Raw genomic sequence first — 13,314 nt, 5'->3', positions numbered from 1 at the left:
CGACGCTGTACGGTTTCAACCCCAGGTATGAACACACAGGTTTTCTTTCTTTGTTATGTCTACGTGTACAGATCAGGGCGATCCTGATGAACTCGTGTTCAAACTAAATCAAGCCATGCCAGACTTCATTTTCCACCTCCGCCGTCGGCCGCTGCCCGCGCTCAAACCCCTCTGTAACTAATACAATACCTTTTAGGTCAATACTTCCGTGACCTAAAACGCCTCATATTAGTGTACAAAGGATCGCCCTCAATTTAGATAACATGAAAAATACTTTTAGTACTGAATTGGTTATCCTTCCTAAAGAAAATATTAACAGTCACTGAAACAGTACAACATAGTTGCATCAATCAATACCTTACTGCCTGAATCACTTGTTTCTGTAAAAATTACACCACAAAATTACACCACAACTTCATGTGCCCACGATATTTGAGGTTCAGAGCAGTCCTTGAGAGTAGTTTGCGAATCAATTACGGAGAAGGATTCCAGAGTGATTTTCACTGGATTTTGACTGGATTCCAAAGTGATTTGGAATTTGGGATTAATACATGCCCGCAACAGCGCATTAGTAATGAAACAATTCTCGGAAAGAATCAGCAAAGTAGAACTTGTGAGGTTTCATTATGTCCCTCCAAACAACCTTGATGGACATCCTTGTCAAAATAGCACAACCGCATATGAATCAATTAACACAGCAATGGGAAGATAAAGAATTATTCTGAATAACAAAGAATAGGTAAGTTCACATGAAAATAGGTCACCTTTCTAAATTCTAAACCTGTACAATAGCAAGCTGCGCTTGTGATCTTCGACGGCCTTCATCTACCTGCAGTCAGATGAACAGGACATCTTAGCATCTTGAATTCCTAACATGTATCCAGCAGAGTCAGTCCACAAAAAATGCAAAGTAGCAAAGTCTGTTCGACATGTCTTTCTATTTTCATATATATAGCAAGACTCATAAATCTGTAACAACCTGCCCTTATGGACTGAATTTCTGTACAATGGGAACGGGCCTTTAGTAATGTTGGTATTTCACGTGATCTGCTTGCAGAGTCAGTTTACAAGTTTTTGCGTGATACCTGAGTCTGTTGGACATGTCTTTTTTTAGTAGTTACATATGTGGACTCCACACAGCAAGCTAGCGGAACAGACGACTTCATCACATGTACCTCCAGGTATATGTTCACCTATAAATTGTGCTACACAAGTCAAACATATATATGTTCAACTATATATGTGTTGCAGGCCCGATGGAGGGGACAAGTGTTGACGACTCTAACGAAGGGATTATACCCGTAGCCGATGATGTTGACAAAATTTACCCACATAGTCCAGGTATAAGGTTTATTTTTATCCTTTTTAGTTGAAAAATCATACCTAACAGACTTGGGCACACCCGATTCTAATGTATCAACATCTTTACTTCTAGGAGTCCATATTTTTCCCTCCGAACGGATGATACTTGAGACCGATGGTGATAGCACATATGATACTCCAGGTATATATCTACCTCCTTGTATATGTTCAGCTACATATTTTGTTATACATGTCAAACACCATCACAAGAGATGTTTCTGGCCCGATGGAGGGGCCAAATGGTGACGACTCTAATGAAGGGGTTATACCTGGAGCCGACGATGTTCACAAGAATTATCCAAGTAGTCCAGGTACGAAGGCTGTGCATATATACTAAGATTGCTTTTATGCTTTTTATGTGATAAATCATACCTAACAGACTTGGGCAAAACCGATTCTAAAAGATCAAGCGTGTGACTTGTAGGAGTCCATATTACTCACTCGGACAGGACGATACTTGAACAGGCCGATTGTGAAAGGACATATGTTCATCAACCTTCCCATCTGATTTCGGGTAAGTATTATGTTGCCGAAAGGTTAAGACCATGTGCCTACAACTTTGCCTTGTTTCGGTCCAATATATTGTTATGTTAACATGATGCAGACAACCCTCCAATCTCATTCCTATATAATGTAGATTCGTTGCCAGCTCTCGGTTATCTGACAAAATAACTAGCTAGCATGCAACGTGACAGTTGGCAAGAGAGGCCGCATAATGTTCCACGCCATCCTCACAGTGATATCACTAATGCAGATCAACCATCCTCTGTGGACCTTGACGAAAAAAGAGAGTTGATAAAAGCTCGGAGGCGAGCTTCTTATAGAAAGAAAAAAGAGGAGGCTGCCGTCAAGCAACATGAGGAAAATCTGTCTGCCCTTACGATATCAGGTAAGAATGCTTTATGGGAAGGCACTGCGATGATATTATATATACTCCCTCCATTCCACAATATAATGTTAATATCATTTCACATGCAGATATGCTGAATGTGGGTGGGTTACCTCTCGGTGATATCACTAATGTGTGTCAACCAACCACGGTGGACCTTGACGATAAAAAAGAGCAACTAAAGTCTCGGAGAAGAGCTGCTTATCGAAAGAAAAAAGAGGAGGCAGCCAGCAAGCAAAAAGATGAAAATCTGACTACCCTTACGATATCAGGTAAGGATGTTTATGTTTCACCAATATGATGACCGTATGTATACTTTCTTAGTGAATAATGTAGGCGACATATGTTTCCTCACCCCAACCCCACGAATAATTGACCAAGAATAGAGAATAAAAATAATTGACCAATAGTTGACCACTGTGTTAACATACAATTCCTGATCATTTAGGTTCAATTCGATATATGGCAGACATACGACTTTTGAGTACATACAGACTTTATGTATGGACATGGAGGGATTCTATAAAAAATAAACCCTAGATAAAGAAGTAGCTTCAACCAGCCCTGTTACCTCTCGGTGAACAATGAAGACCCTAAACCCTCCGGGCAGATATGCAAAATGTTCCCTGTTACCTCTCGATGATACCAACCCAACTACATCCAGCTATACATCATTGTTTAACCTGACCGTGCAGATATATAAAGTAAGCGTTTGTGTAGTACATGAAATCTTCTTGAACAATGAAGACCCTAAACCCTCCGTGCAGATATGCAAAATGTTCCCCTGCTACCTCTCGGTGATATCACTAATGGGTGTCAACCATTCTCGGTGGACCTTGACGAGAAAAAAGAGCAAATAAAGGCTCGGAGGAGAGCTGCTTATCGAAAGAAAAAAGAGGAGGCAGCCAGCAAGCAACTAGATGAAAAATAGCCTGATAAAGAACACAAGGGTGACTTAACAGACGAGCAAATTGAGCAGAGAAACGCGCGGAGGCGAGCAAGTTATCGAAAAAAGTGGGTGACGGAACAATCGATCTTCAAGAAAAAAATCAGAAGTTGCAAGAATGGCGCGTGCAACACCCTAAAACCAAGACTGAGGATGAAAGGGGGGAGTCAAGTGCAAAGAGAAAGGCAAAGTATGCTGCAAAGAAAAACACGCCATGTGCTGAATCGATCGCAATGCCACGTCCAGATCTAACTAGCACATTGTCCAACCCTCACACACATTGTCCGACTCTCACACTTTCAGCCCTCACGCAACAATTCGACAGTGAACAAATAGATCATGCTCCTACGGTCAATGCGGCCCCCACATACATTCGCAACAACGAAACCAATGGTACATATCCTATCAACCATCATCTTTCATCATGTAATCATTCATGAGATATAAATAATGATGTATAGTGTTGTAGGTGCATACCTAAGCAGAACCTTCGGTGATGGTGCTGTAGATGGCGACCTCATCGAAATCAATGTGCACCTGCAAAATGCCGACCAGCAAACCAGTGATCCGGTAACAATAGCGGATAATGGAGTGGACGAGCAGAGTCATGAGTCCAGAGCAGCGCCTGGGAGGAGAGAGCGAGCTTGCAAGGGTGGTATGGTGGCAAAGAAGCATCAACAGAAAATTGGCAAGCAAAAAAATTGTACACAGGTACCGCATGGTGAGAGGAATGTTGTACGCGATCGGTGTAATGAAAGGTTTGCAGGTAGGGTGATGACCCCAACCGTCGGGTCCAGGTGATGACCCCAACCGTCGGGTCCATCTCCATACCGAAAATGAGCTCAACTGGACAACCTACCATAGTGGAAGCACACGGTGCCTCGACCTCATCTAGCACGCCGGAGTACACGATCAGAAGTGAAGGTAACACTCCCATCCTTACTCTCCTTGCGTCCCTTGAGACTGAACCCTCATTTATTGGTTTCGCACCTGAGCAGACGACATGGACGCTTACCTTAGTCGTCTCATGAATGATAATGTCAACCCTGATAGCCTCTTTGACGATGAGTATTACCTGTTTGCTGGTGAAGGTATGTACACCCACTTGAGCAACATCCACCCATTTGAAATATCACGCTAATTATAAACATTGTTTGCAGGCTCAGATCCTGATGACATGGAGCACGACGAATTGGAAGACTCAAGTCACAATACCTATGTCGACCATGATCCATTGGACTATGTCTACTCAAACCTCCCAGACCACACACACATCCTGAAGCACGCCGCAAATTGCGATCACTGCAAGGCCAAGAAGTTTGTGTCTGAGGCCCCGGGATTCTGCTGTCGCAGTGGGCAGATCCAGCTGAAGCAACCGGAGCCCGTCCCGGAGCTAATGAGGCTTTGGTCTAGCATGGATGCGGACTCAAGGCATTTTCGGGAGAACATACGGTTCTTCAACGGCCACTTCTCCTTCACAACCCTCGGCGTCAGCCTTGATGAAAGCTACACAAACATGAAGTCTGGGGTGTACACGTTCCGGGCGCACGGCACCATCTACCACAACGTTCATTCCTTCGGGCCAACATCACGTCCAGATCATCTACAGTTGTACTTCTACGACGACGACCCAGGCCTAACCCATCGCAAGGCTGCCACCGAGCAATTAGACCAAGATGTCGTTAGAAAGTTAGTGGACATACTCAGGGAAAACCCGTACTCCCAGTAGTTTAGGCGTTTGGGTGCGCACAGGGACAACCTCGACGATTACAAGATAGACCTCAACACTGACCAGAGACTAGACCAACGGAAGTATAATAGACCTCTGTCATCTGAGGTCGCTGCAATTTGGGTGGAGGGCACTGACCTAGCAAAGAGGTTCGATCGTAGGATTACACTTTGCGGGAATGACAACCAGAGGCACAGTATACATGTGACGGCTGGCTCGTATGACCCTCTCTCTTACCCACTCTTCTACCCAAGGGGGGAGCTCGGTTGGCACCCGAAACTTCCTAAATGTGATGTCCCTTGGCCAGTTGTGCAACAACCAAGAGGTAGAGGTGATGATGATGATGATGATGATGATGAGGATGCAGGTAAGCCTTATGCATATTTTGTCGTTTAGATGAATTGTATACTTCTCATATGAATCCTAATGTCTGCGTTACTCATCCATGTGCAGAGGGGAATAGCAGGTTATGCGTCTCGGTGAGAGACTACTACTGTTACATGCTCCAGACACGACCTGGGATATTCAATCCCATACTCTGTGGAGCACGATTGCTCCAGCAATGGGGGGTGGACATGTACATCAAGATTGAGAGTTGTAGGTTGAAATGGTACAGGAAGAACCAGACAAAGATCTGTGCCGACCTGTATAAAGGAGTTGTTGATGCAATTACATCCGGGGAGACCCGGGCAAGCGCTGTTGGAGTAAGGATAGTGCTACCTGGAACGTACCCAGGTGGCGACCGCGACATGAAGTGGAGGCATATGGATGCCATGGCAATTGTCCATACCTACGGGAAGCCTGACATCTTCTTGACCATGACCTGCAACCCTAACTGGGAAGAGATAACGAATGAGTTGTTTCCTGGTCAGACAGCGCAAGACCGACCTGATCTTGTGGCTCGTGTGTTCCATGGCAAGCTAGAGGCTATGAAAGAGATGTTGTTCAAGAAGAATATCCTGGGTGTTGTTGCAAATGTATACGTAGTCGAGTTCCAAAAGAGGGGCCTCCCCCACGCACACTTTTTGTTGATCATGGATTTTGCCTATAAGCTTGTCGTTCTGGAGCAGTACGACCGACTCATTTCTGCCGAGCTCCCAGACAAGCAAAAGTATCCTGAACTCCACGCCTTGGTGGTGAAACATATGATGCATGGACCATGCGGTGCTCTCAACCCCAAAAATGTTTGCATGCAACAGAACGAGTGCAAGTGCAGATACCCGCGGTCGTTCAATGAAAACACGGCACAGGGCAAGGACTCATACCCTGTTTATCGTCGTCGAGATAATGGTCGGCAGGCTAAGGTCCGGGGTAAAATGTTGGACAACAGATGGGTTGTGCCGTATAACCCTTACCTTCTGCGGATGTTCAATTGCCACATCAACGTTGAGGTTTGCTCCAGCATAAAGGCCGTCAAATACCTTTACAAGTACATATACAAGGGCCATGATAGGGCTTCTTTCAGCATCGACCAGCCCGACGCTGATGGTAACATTGATGAGATCAAAAGATACGTAGACGCGAGGTGGGTTACTCCTCCAAAGGCGATGTGGAGGATATTTGGCTTCCCCTTGTGTGCCAATGACCCGCCTGCCTACAGTTGCCTCTTCATCTCCCAAATATGCACAGGGTGGCATTCAATGAGCAAGCTCACTTGACCGACGTAGTCGCCTCTGAGAAAGCTTCCAAATCCATGTTGACAGAGTATTTCAAAGCTAACCAAAACCACCCGTGGGCTAGGAATATATTGTACAAGGATTTTCCTGGAAGGTTCACATGGCAGAAGGGTAAGAAGTATTGGAAAGAGCGGGTGGAGCGTTATCAGATAGGTCGAATTGTGTCTACCAATCCTGCCGAGGGGGAGCGATACTATCTGCGTGTGCTGCTAAACCATGTTGCTGGCAAGACATCCTATGAGGACCTGCTCACCGTGGACGGTAGGCTATGCGGGAGCTTTAGAGAGGCTGCCGAAAGGTTGGGACTCATCGAGGCAGATAACACGCTCGACGACTGTCTTACCGAGGCAGAGTAGTGGGCGATGCCATGTTCGCTCAGGAGGCTCTTCGCAACAATTTTGGTGCACTGTGAGCCAGGCGACATGCGTGGTTTATGGGATAGGCACTTCGAGCCTATGTCTGATGACTATCGGCGCTCACACACGTGCCCGATTGAGGTGGAACAGATGGTGTTGCTTGACATTAGGGGTATGTTGCAGTCCATGGGCAAAGACATAGCTGATTTCGCTCTTCCATGCATTGACGATGCGTTCGACCCAACCGAGGGAGAGGCCAGAGAAGTGATCGAGGAATCCAACGTCGATTTTGACATCAACGACACTAAATTGGCTTCGTCGCTAAACTTGGAGCAGAGGGCTGCATACGACGAGATACTAGCTTCTGTTGAACGCGATGATGGGGTGTGTTCTTTGTTGATGGACCGGGAGGTACAGGGAAGACCTTCCTGTACAGGGCGCTGCTCGCCAAGGTTCGAAGCGAGGGAAACATCGCTATCGCTACCGCGACGTCAGGCGTCACCGCTTCTATCATGCCTGGAGGCAGGACTGCCCACTCGAGGTTCAAGATCCCATTGAGCTACGACGATGGCGCCTCATGCACCTTCACGAAACAGAGTGGTACCGCCAAGCTACTGAGGATGGCCTCATTGATACTATGGGACGAGGCCACCATGACTAAGCGACAGGCGGTCGAGGCACTGGACAACAGCATGCGCGACATTATGGGAAGACGGGATCGACCCTTTGAAGGAAAAACTGTTGTGTTTGGTGGGGACTTCAGGCAGGTGCTTCCGGTCGTCAGGAGGGGGTCCCGGGGTCAGATAATCGATGCAACCCTTCGAAGTTCACACCTCTGGAAGGGTATGCGCCAGCTAAGGCTCGTCACCAACATGAGGGCTCATAATGACACCTGGTTTGCGGATTACTTGCTAAGGGTAGGCAATGGCACCGAGGAAGTTGACGATCAAGGAAACATACGACTCCCTGAAGATATTTGTGTGTCGTCTACAGGCGAGGGTGACGACCTGGAGAAGCTGATTGACCATGTGTTTCCGAGACTAGATGACAACATGTCCGATCCGAATTACATGACTTCACGTGCAATCCTCTCCACCACGAACGACAACGTCGACAAGATAAACATACGCATGGTAGAGCGTTTTCGGGGAGAAGAAGTAATCTACCATAGCTTTGACAGTGCAGAAGACGACCCGTATGACTACTACGCTCCCGAGTTCCTAAATGGATTGACTCCCAACGGTCTGCCTCCGCATGCACTCAAACTGAAGCTCAACTGCCCCGTCATACTTCTGAGGAACATTGATCCGGCTAATGGTCTGTGTAACGGGACGAGGCTTGTGGTGCGAGGTTTCGAGAGGAACGCCATCGACGCAGAAATCGTGATCGGACAACACAAAGGTAGGAGGGTATTCCTTCCTCGAATACCCCTATGCCCGTCTGACAACGACATGTTTCCATTCAAGTTCAAGAGGAAGCAATTTCCTGTAAGGCTTAGCTTTGCTATGACAATTAACAAGGCTCAAGGCCAGATGATTCCGATTGTTGGCGTGTACCTACCTAATCATGTGTTCTCTCATGGTCAACTCTATGTCGCACTGTCTCGAGCCACCGCAAAGAGAAACATAAAGATCCTCATTGAGAAGGAGAAGGAGAAGGAGAATGCCAAGAAGCAAAGAAGCAAAGCAGTAAACCTAAGAAGCGAAAAAGACCTACCTTGTCCTTACAAACCTCGATGAAGAACATCGTCTATAAGGAAGTCCTTACAGGCTGAAGTCCGCTCTTAAGAAGCTGGCGGGTTTTGAATAAGATAAAGGATTTACTCTTTTGCTACAGACAATTTGGTGCTCTTCCGTGTTCTTGTACAAATATTTATCTTTTGATGTTAGCAACTAAACTTTATTATGTTTATTCAACAAGTCAAATATTAATAATATTGCCTCGGATTTGTGACTTTGCAAGTTGCCAATTTTTCCTGTATGTGACATTATTTCTCCTTTTGCCGGATTGCTTATGTATATTATTCTTTTGTTGTTTTGTAATCAATCATCTACTACATCTAAACTAGGCTTTGTTTTCCTACATAAGTATTGCACACTGCCTGGGTCACTCCGTTGTTGTAAAATTCACTGGAGTGTTCTACATTAGAGAAATATTTATGATGCGGCCCCAAAGCAGGCACAGTCAATGTTATTTATTTTTGTCCTGTATAGTCTCTTATTTGCCCCTTATTTGAATTTTATAATCCTGGCTTTTCAATACATATCTAAACAGACATATCTAACAGACATGATGTGTTTCTAACTACTTAGTTGCAGGTTTGGCACAAGTAAACGGATGGATGCGTGTTGACATCTTCATGATCTCACAAATATTTCCAGTAGCATTATTTTCCTTTCATTGTGCCATATTCTGTCAGTTGCTTTTCCTATTGCGTGTATATTGCAGATAAATAAGAGTTTTAATGAATTGTTGGAACCTGGACAGTACCACAATTTATAACCACCTATTATTCTGCCACGAAATGTACATTTTATAGCATATCAGGTGCGCTTCTTTCTGTTCGTGCCTTCAAAATATCAAACCAGAGGACATCTACTAATATATTTTTGTAGCTCTGTTGCTTCCGATGGTACATGAGCTATCACTGTGGTTCATCTACTAATATATTTTTGTAGCTCTGTTTGCATGTGAACATTGTATACATGGCATGTACTATGAAAGAACAGTATGTACATGTCGGTATATTTTTTTCTATGTCACAGACATCTGATCCTATCGTTCTCCCTATATGTCGTCCAAACACATCTATATGAACCTATATGTCGTAAAAGTGCATATGTACTTCTCAGTTCTTATAGAGAACGAAAACTGGGTGGCACGCATTATCAGAGTTGTGTATAATCATTTAGGGAAATGTCAAAAAGTAAAAATCCCGTGAATTGGGAATAGAGAAATTCAAGTAGGTAGGAAGTAATGACATACCAAATGATAAAGAATAGCACCACTGCAGCTACAAAATCGCAATCGTTTGCTCAAAGCTCTGAACTCAATTCACCCTGAAAAACATAGTCATCTGAAGTCAGACTGCATGATAGTCGGATGGGACAAAATCTATTGACTGTCTAAAACCTTCCATAGGGGACATACAAATATTTTGCGGTATATAGGTTCCTACTGACAGTTCAAGAAATGCAAACATATAGCACTATTATGTTAAATAGGTCACCCTAAACCATGCTATAGATTAACCATGGTCATGAGCCCAAGCATAATGACTACCCATACCAAGCAAAAAATAGGACCTTGGAGATATGTAATGTAAAGTCAAAAATAATAATTATCATGCTTTACTTTTGTTCCCTGAATCGATATTTTTAGAAAGCAAAATGGAAATACAAGGCACACATCATTAAGAAAGAGATGGTCATATTCTAATATTAACTCCTGCTCATTGTGGACGGAAGGCTATGTGATAGAGCCAGCAGCCGACCAAAGCACCTGTATTAGGAGGGGATTTGTTACCTCGATGTGTTGATAAGGCAATGGATTGGTCATGTCCCACAGGATCACGCAGCGGACGTAGTCATTGACACATTGGGGAATCGGCTCGGGCTGGCCACTTCGTGGAAATCGACGGCGCGGCAGCACACTATGCTCGGCTGGGGTAAAGAACATCATGCGGTGAAATCTAATTATCTGGATGACATGATCTAAGTACACAAAATAAGATATCTTAATGGTTTTGTTAACTCAGATTATAAATCATAAAATTTATAAGAGGTAGCAAATTGTAAAAGAGACAAAGTTCGACAAATCACCTCTTTTCGTTCCATAAATCATGTGTTGTCCATATCATATAGCTTGGAGGATAATATCTGCCCATAGAAATGTTCAGAAAGAAGAAAAATGTTATTATCGACAAAATGAAATGTCAGAATGAAATATATTCAGAGCTCGAATGAAATCAGCAAAGTAAATAAACCCCTTTTCTTTAGATAATCAAAAAGGTCAGAGTAATGGACCACACATGACAATAACCAGCATAGTTAACTTCTACTATTTCATCTATCCCCAACGTATATATAACAAAACAGTATAGAGAGGTCGGATAGGACTGATATATTAACTTCCACATCAAAGATCTGTGTCAACACACACATCCGATTGACCTTGTCCAAGGCCAAAAGAACAGTAAGAAAATTGGGGAATGACAAGATAACTGATTTGAACATGCAGGACATTGTTACGTTCCTCACACGCAGAGGAACAGACTAACAATCAAGCAGGCAAGTAAATAAATATGAGGTAACAATATTATGTTTTTGTTCAGCAGCTGGTCTGATAAAAAATAATTGAAGAGTTAAGGAGAATATATGTCCACTTGAGTGGTTCCTTGGTAGACGAACTTTTTTCACGGGGGTTGGCAAGCAAACTTAATTGTAAATGTAGGCAGCAATAGTATACAGTACCAAAGATATGACAGTGTCGATGTAGTAGTTGCGACTGTATCTCATCTAACAACAATTCAAAGAGAGAAAACATGTATGTACGAGCTCACTAGGAAATCAAACCATTAGTCAACGTGGAGCACCATGAAAAGAGTAAACTTTAACTGAAGAATTGTTTGTTTTATTCTCACGTTGGTATTCTTCAGATCTGCATTAGGCCTTAGCTCTATCCACCTGCCATCATATTCTCTTACATTAAAGATTACCGAGGCAAATGTTAGACCACAATACATGGAGGACAGGTCGCTGGGGCAGGAAACTGGTTGTTGGGCGGGAGCATTTGGCTGCGGGCGACATGAATTCAGGGGACGGAGAGCGGAGACCAAGTGTGCAGCAGTGGGTACCCCGATCTACAGTGACCACGCATCCTAGGTCCTAACGATGGCGATGGGTGAATAGATTACCTCGAGGAGGAGAGCAAGCTCGGTACATGGCATTGGTGAGAGCAGAGGGAGGTCCATCCATGGCATGGCGACAGGGGCGCTGAGCGAGGAAGAAGCGCAGGATCCCCGCTCCTCTCCTGGCGCGCAAGCTCGTCCATCGAGGTGGAAGAAGACCGCCCTTCGGCGACGGCGGTGGTGACCTTTGCGTGATGTTGGTCGCCGGTTGTGTGCGCATGTGGCCGCCGCCTGGTCGCTCGATCTGCGCGGTCAGCGCCGTCAGATGAGCAGAGGGGAGGGGACGAGAGGGGGCAGCGGTGGGAGACGAGTTCGCTGGTTGTGGCGGCTGTGGGGGCGACAGCGGAGGGAGTGGAGTGGGTGACTCGGCCGAGATTAGGGATTTGTGTGTGCGGGAGTGGAGAGAGTGAGGGGAACGATAGAGCGAGGGGAAGGAGAAGGTGGGGGCTGTTTTTTTTTCTTTTTTTTTCTAGAAAGATATAGTGGGGCTGGTTGGGTCGTGCGGGATAGGATAGTGAGGGGAAGGAGAGAGCGGGCTATGCTTATTTGGGCCTTGGATCCCAAAATTTGTTGTACGAAAAAAAATATTATTCTCGAAAAACAAATTAATTGAACATGGATTATAGAAATAAAGATTTTTTATAATTATTAGATATATTCAGAATATCACACAAAAAACACAATTTTGAGAGAAGAAACAGAATATACTCGGTTTATGTTGGATTGCTTGCATGTTTTTATCTTTCGTCGAACAATTTTCCTTATCATGTATAAATAAATTAAAATGATCCAAGAAATTTCGGATGACTGCTTATTTATATATACAGCGAAAATTGGTTGTTTGCTCCTAGAGAATTGCAACATTTTTTTCTGTGATCGCACTATACCATATCCTAAATAGTAGAGATTTCGGATAATAATCATCAACATGTTATTTAGAGGTGAGCCTACAATTTGTTAAAATTGGGATGCCCCTGACTTTACTACAAAGCACTCTACATCTCACTCAGTTTAAATCGGGCACTGCTCATTTCTAACAAATGACCAGTGAATATATATTTTCCATACCATCATCATAAAAAAATTCTAACATTTGTTTCTATTACAGTACCTTTGTAGGTCATATAAAAAACTGGTGGAGTTGGATGTTGCTTTAAAACTGTCGACTGACATAGGATTGTTCTTCTTTGTATGTATGTTGCACATGATGTAATACTCAAATGGTATATTTCTATACATGTTTAATTTTGCAGAGTATCAGAGAGATGGGGATGGATCTTGTTGACGTTCAAACACAACTCATTTACAAGGTTCCTGGGGCGACATCGTCGAAAGGGGAAAAAACTCACCAAGTTGTATATAGCAAAACGATGTGCAAGCAATGATATCCCACAACAATCCGAAAATGATACACAAGGTTTTTACTTTCACTGTGATTATCTTTCTT

At 44.0% G+C, this 13,314-nt stretch overlaps 1 protein-coding gene and 1 long non-coding RNA gene across 5 annotated transcripts; one reads left to right on the top strand and one right to left on the bottom strand.

Annotated features, from left to right (window-relative positions):
• Positions 1–289: 289 nt before the first annotated feature.
• LOC141023389 (uncharacterized) lies at positions 290–12,317 on the bottom strand. Of its 4 annotated transcripts, XR_012184670.1 has the most exons (7): positions 11,874–12,317; positions 10,780–10,836; positions 10,484–10,671; positions 9,944–10,017; positions 3,675–3,734; positions 765–829; positions 290–656 (listed from the first exon to the last, which is right to left on the bottom strand). It is a non-coding gene; the product is annotated as an uncharacterized lncRNA (long non-coding RNA). The 4 variants fall into 4 exon arrangements; XR_012184668.1 differs by having other exon boundaries at positions 290–829; XR_012184669.1 differs by lacking the exon at positions 3,675–3,734.
• Positions 7,468–9,950, top strand: LOC123494019 (uncharacterized). The gene has a single exon (XM_073500222.1). The coding sequence runs from the start codon at positions 7,471–7,473 to the stop codon at positions 8,695–8,697; it is 1,227 nt and encodes a 408-aa protein (XP_073356323.1). The 5' UTR covers positions 7,468–7,470; the 3' UTR covers positions 8,698–9,950.
• Positions 12,318–13,314: the final 997 nt, after the last annotated feature.

This window comes from Aegilops tauschii, chromosome 5, assembly GCF_002575655.3.
Source record: "Aegilops tauschii subsp. strangulata cultivar AL8/78 chromosome 5, Aet v6.0, whole genome shotgun sequence".
NCBI lineage: Eukaryota > Viridiplantae > Streptophyta > Magnoliopsida > Poales > Poaceae > Aegilops > Aegilops tauschii.
The sequence above is the reverse complement of the archived record's forward strand: the minus strand, read 5'-3'. Positions and strand labels throughout refer to the sequence as shown.

Bases quoted from the DNA above. Each gene is read 5' to 3' on its own strand.
- LOC123494019 (XM_073500222.1), top strand. From the start codon at position 7,471: ATGCCTGGAGGCAGGACTGCCCACTCGAGGTTCAAGATCCCATTGAGC.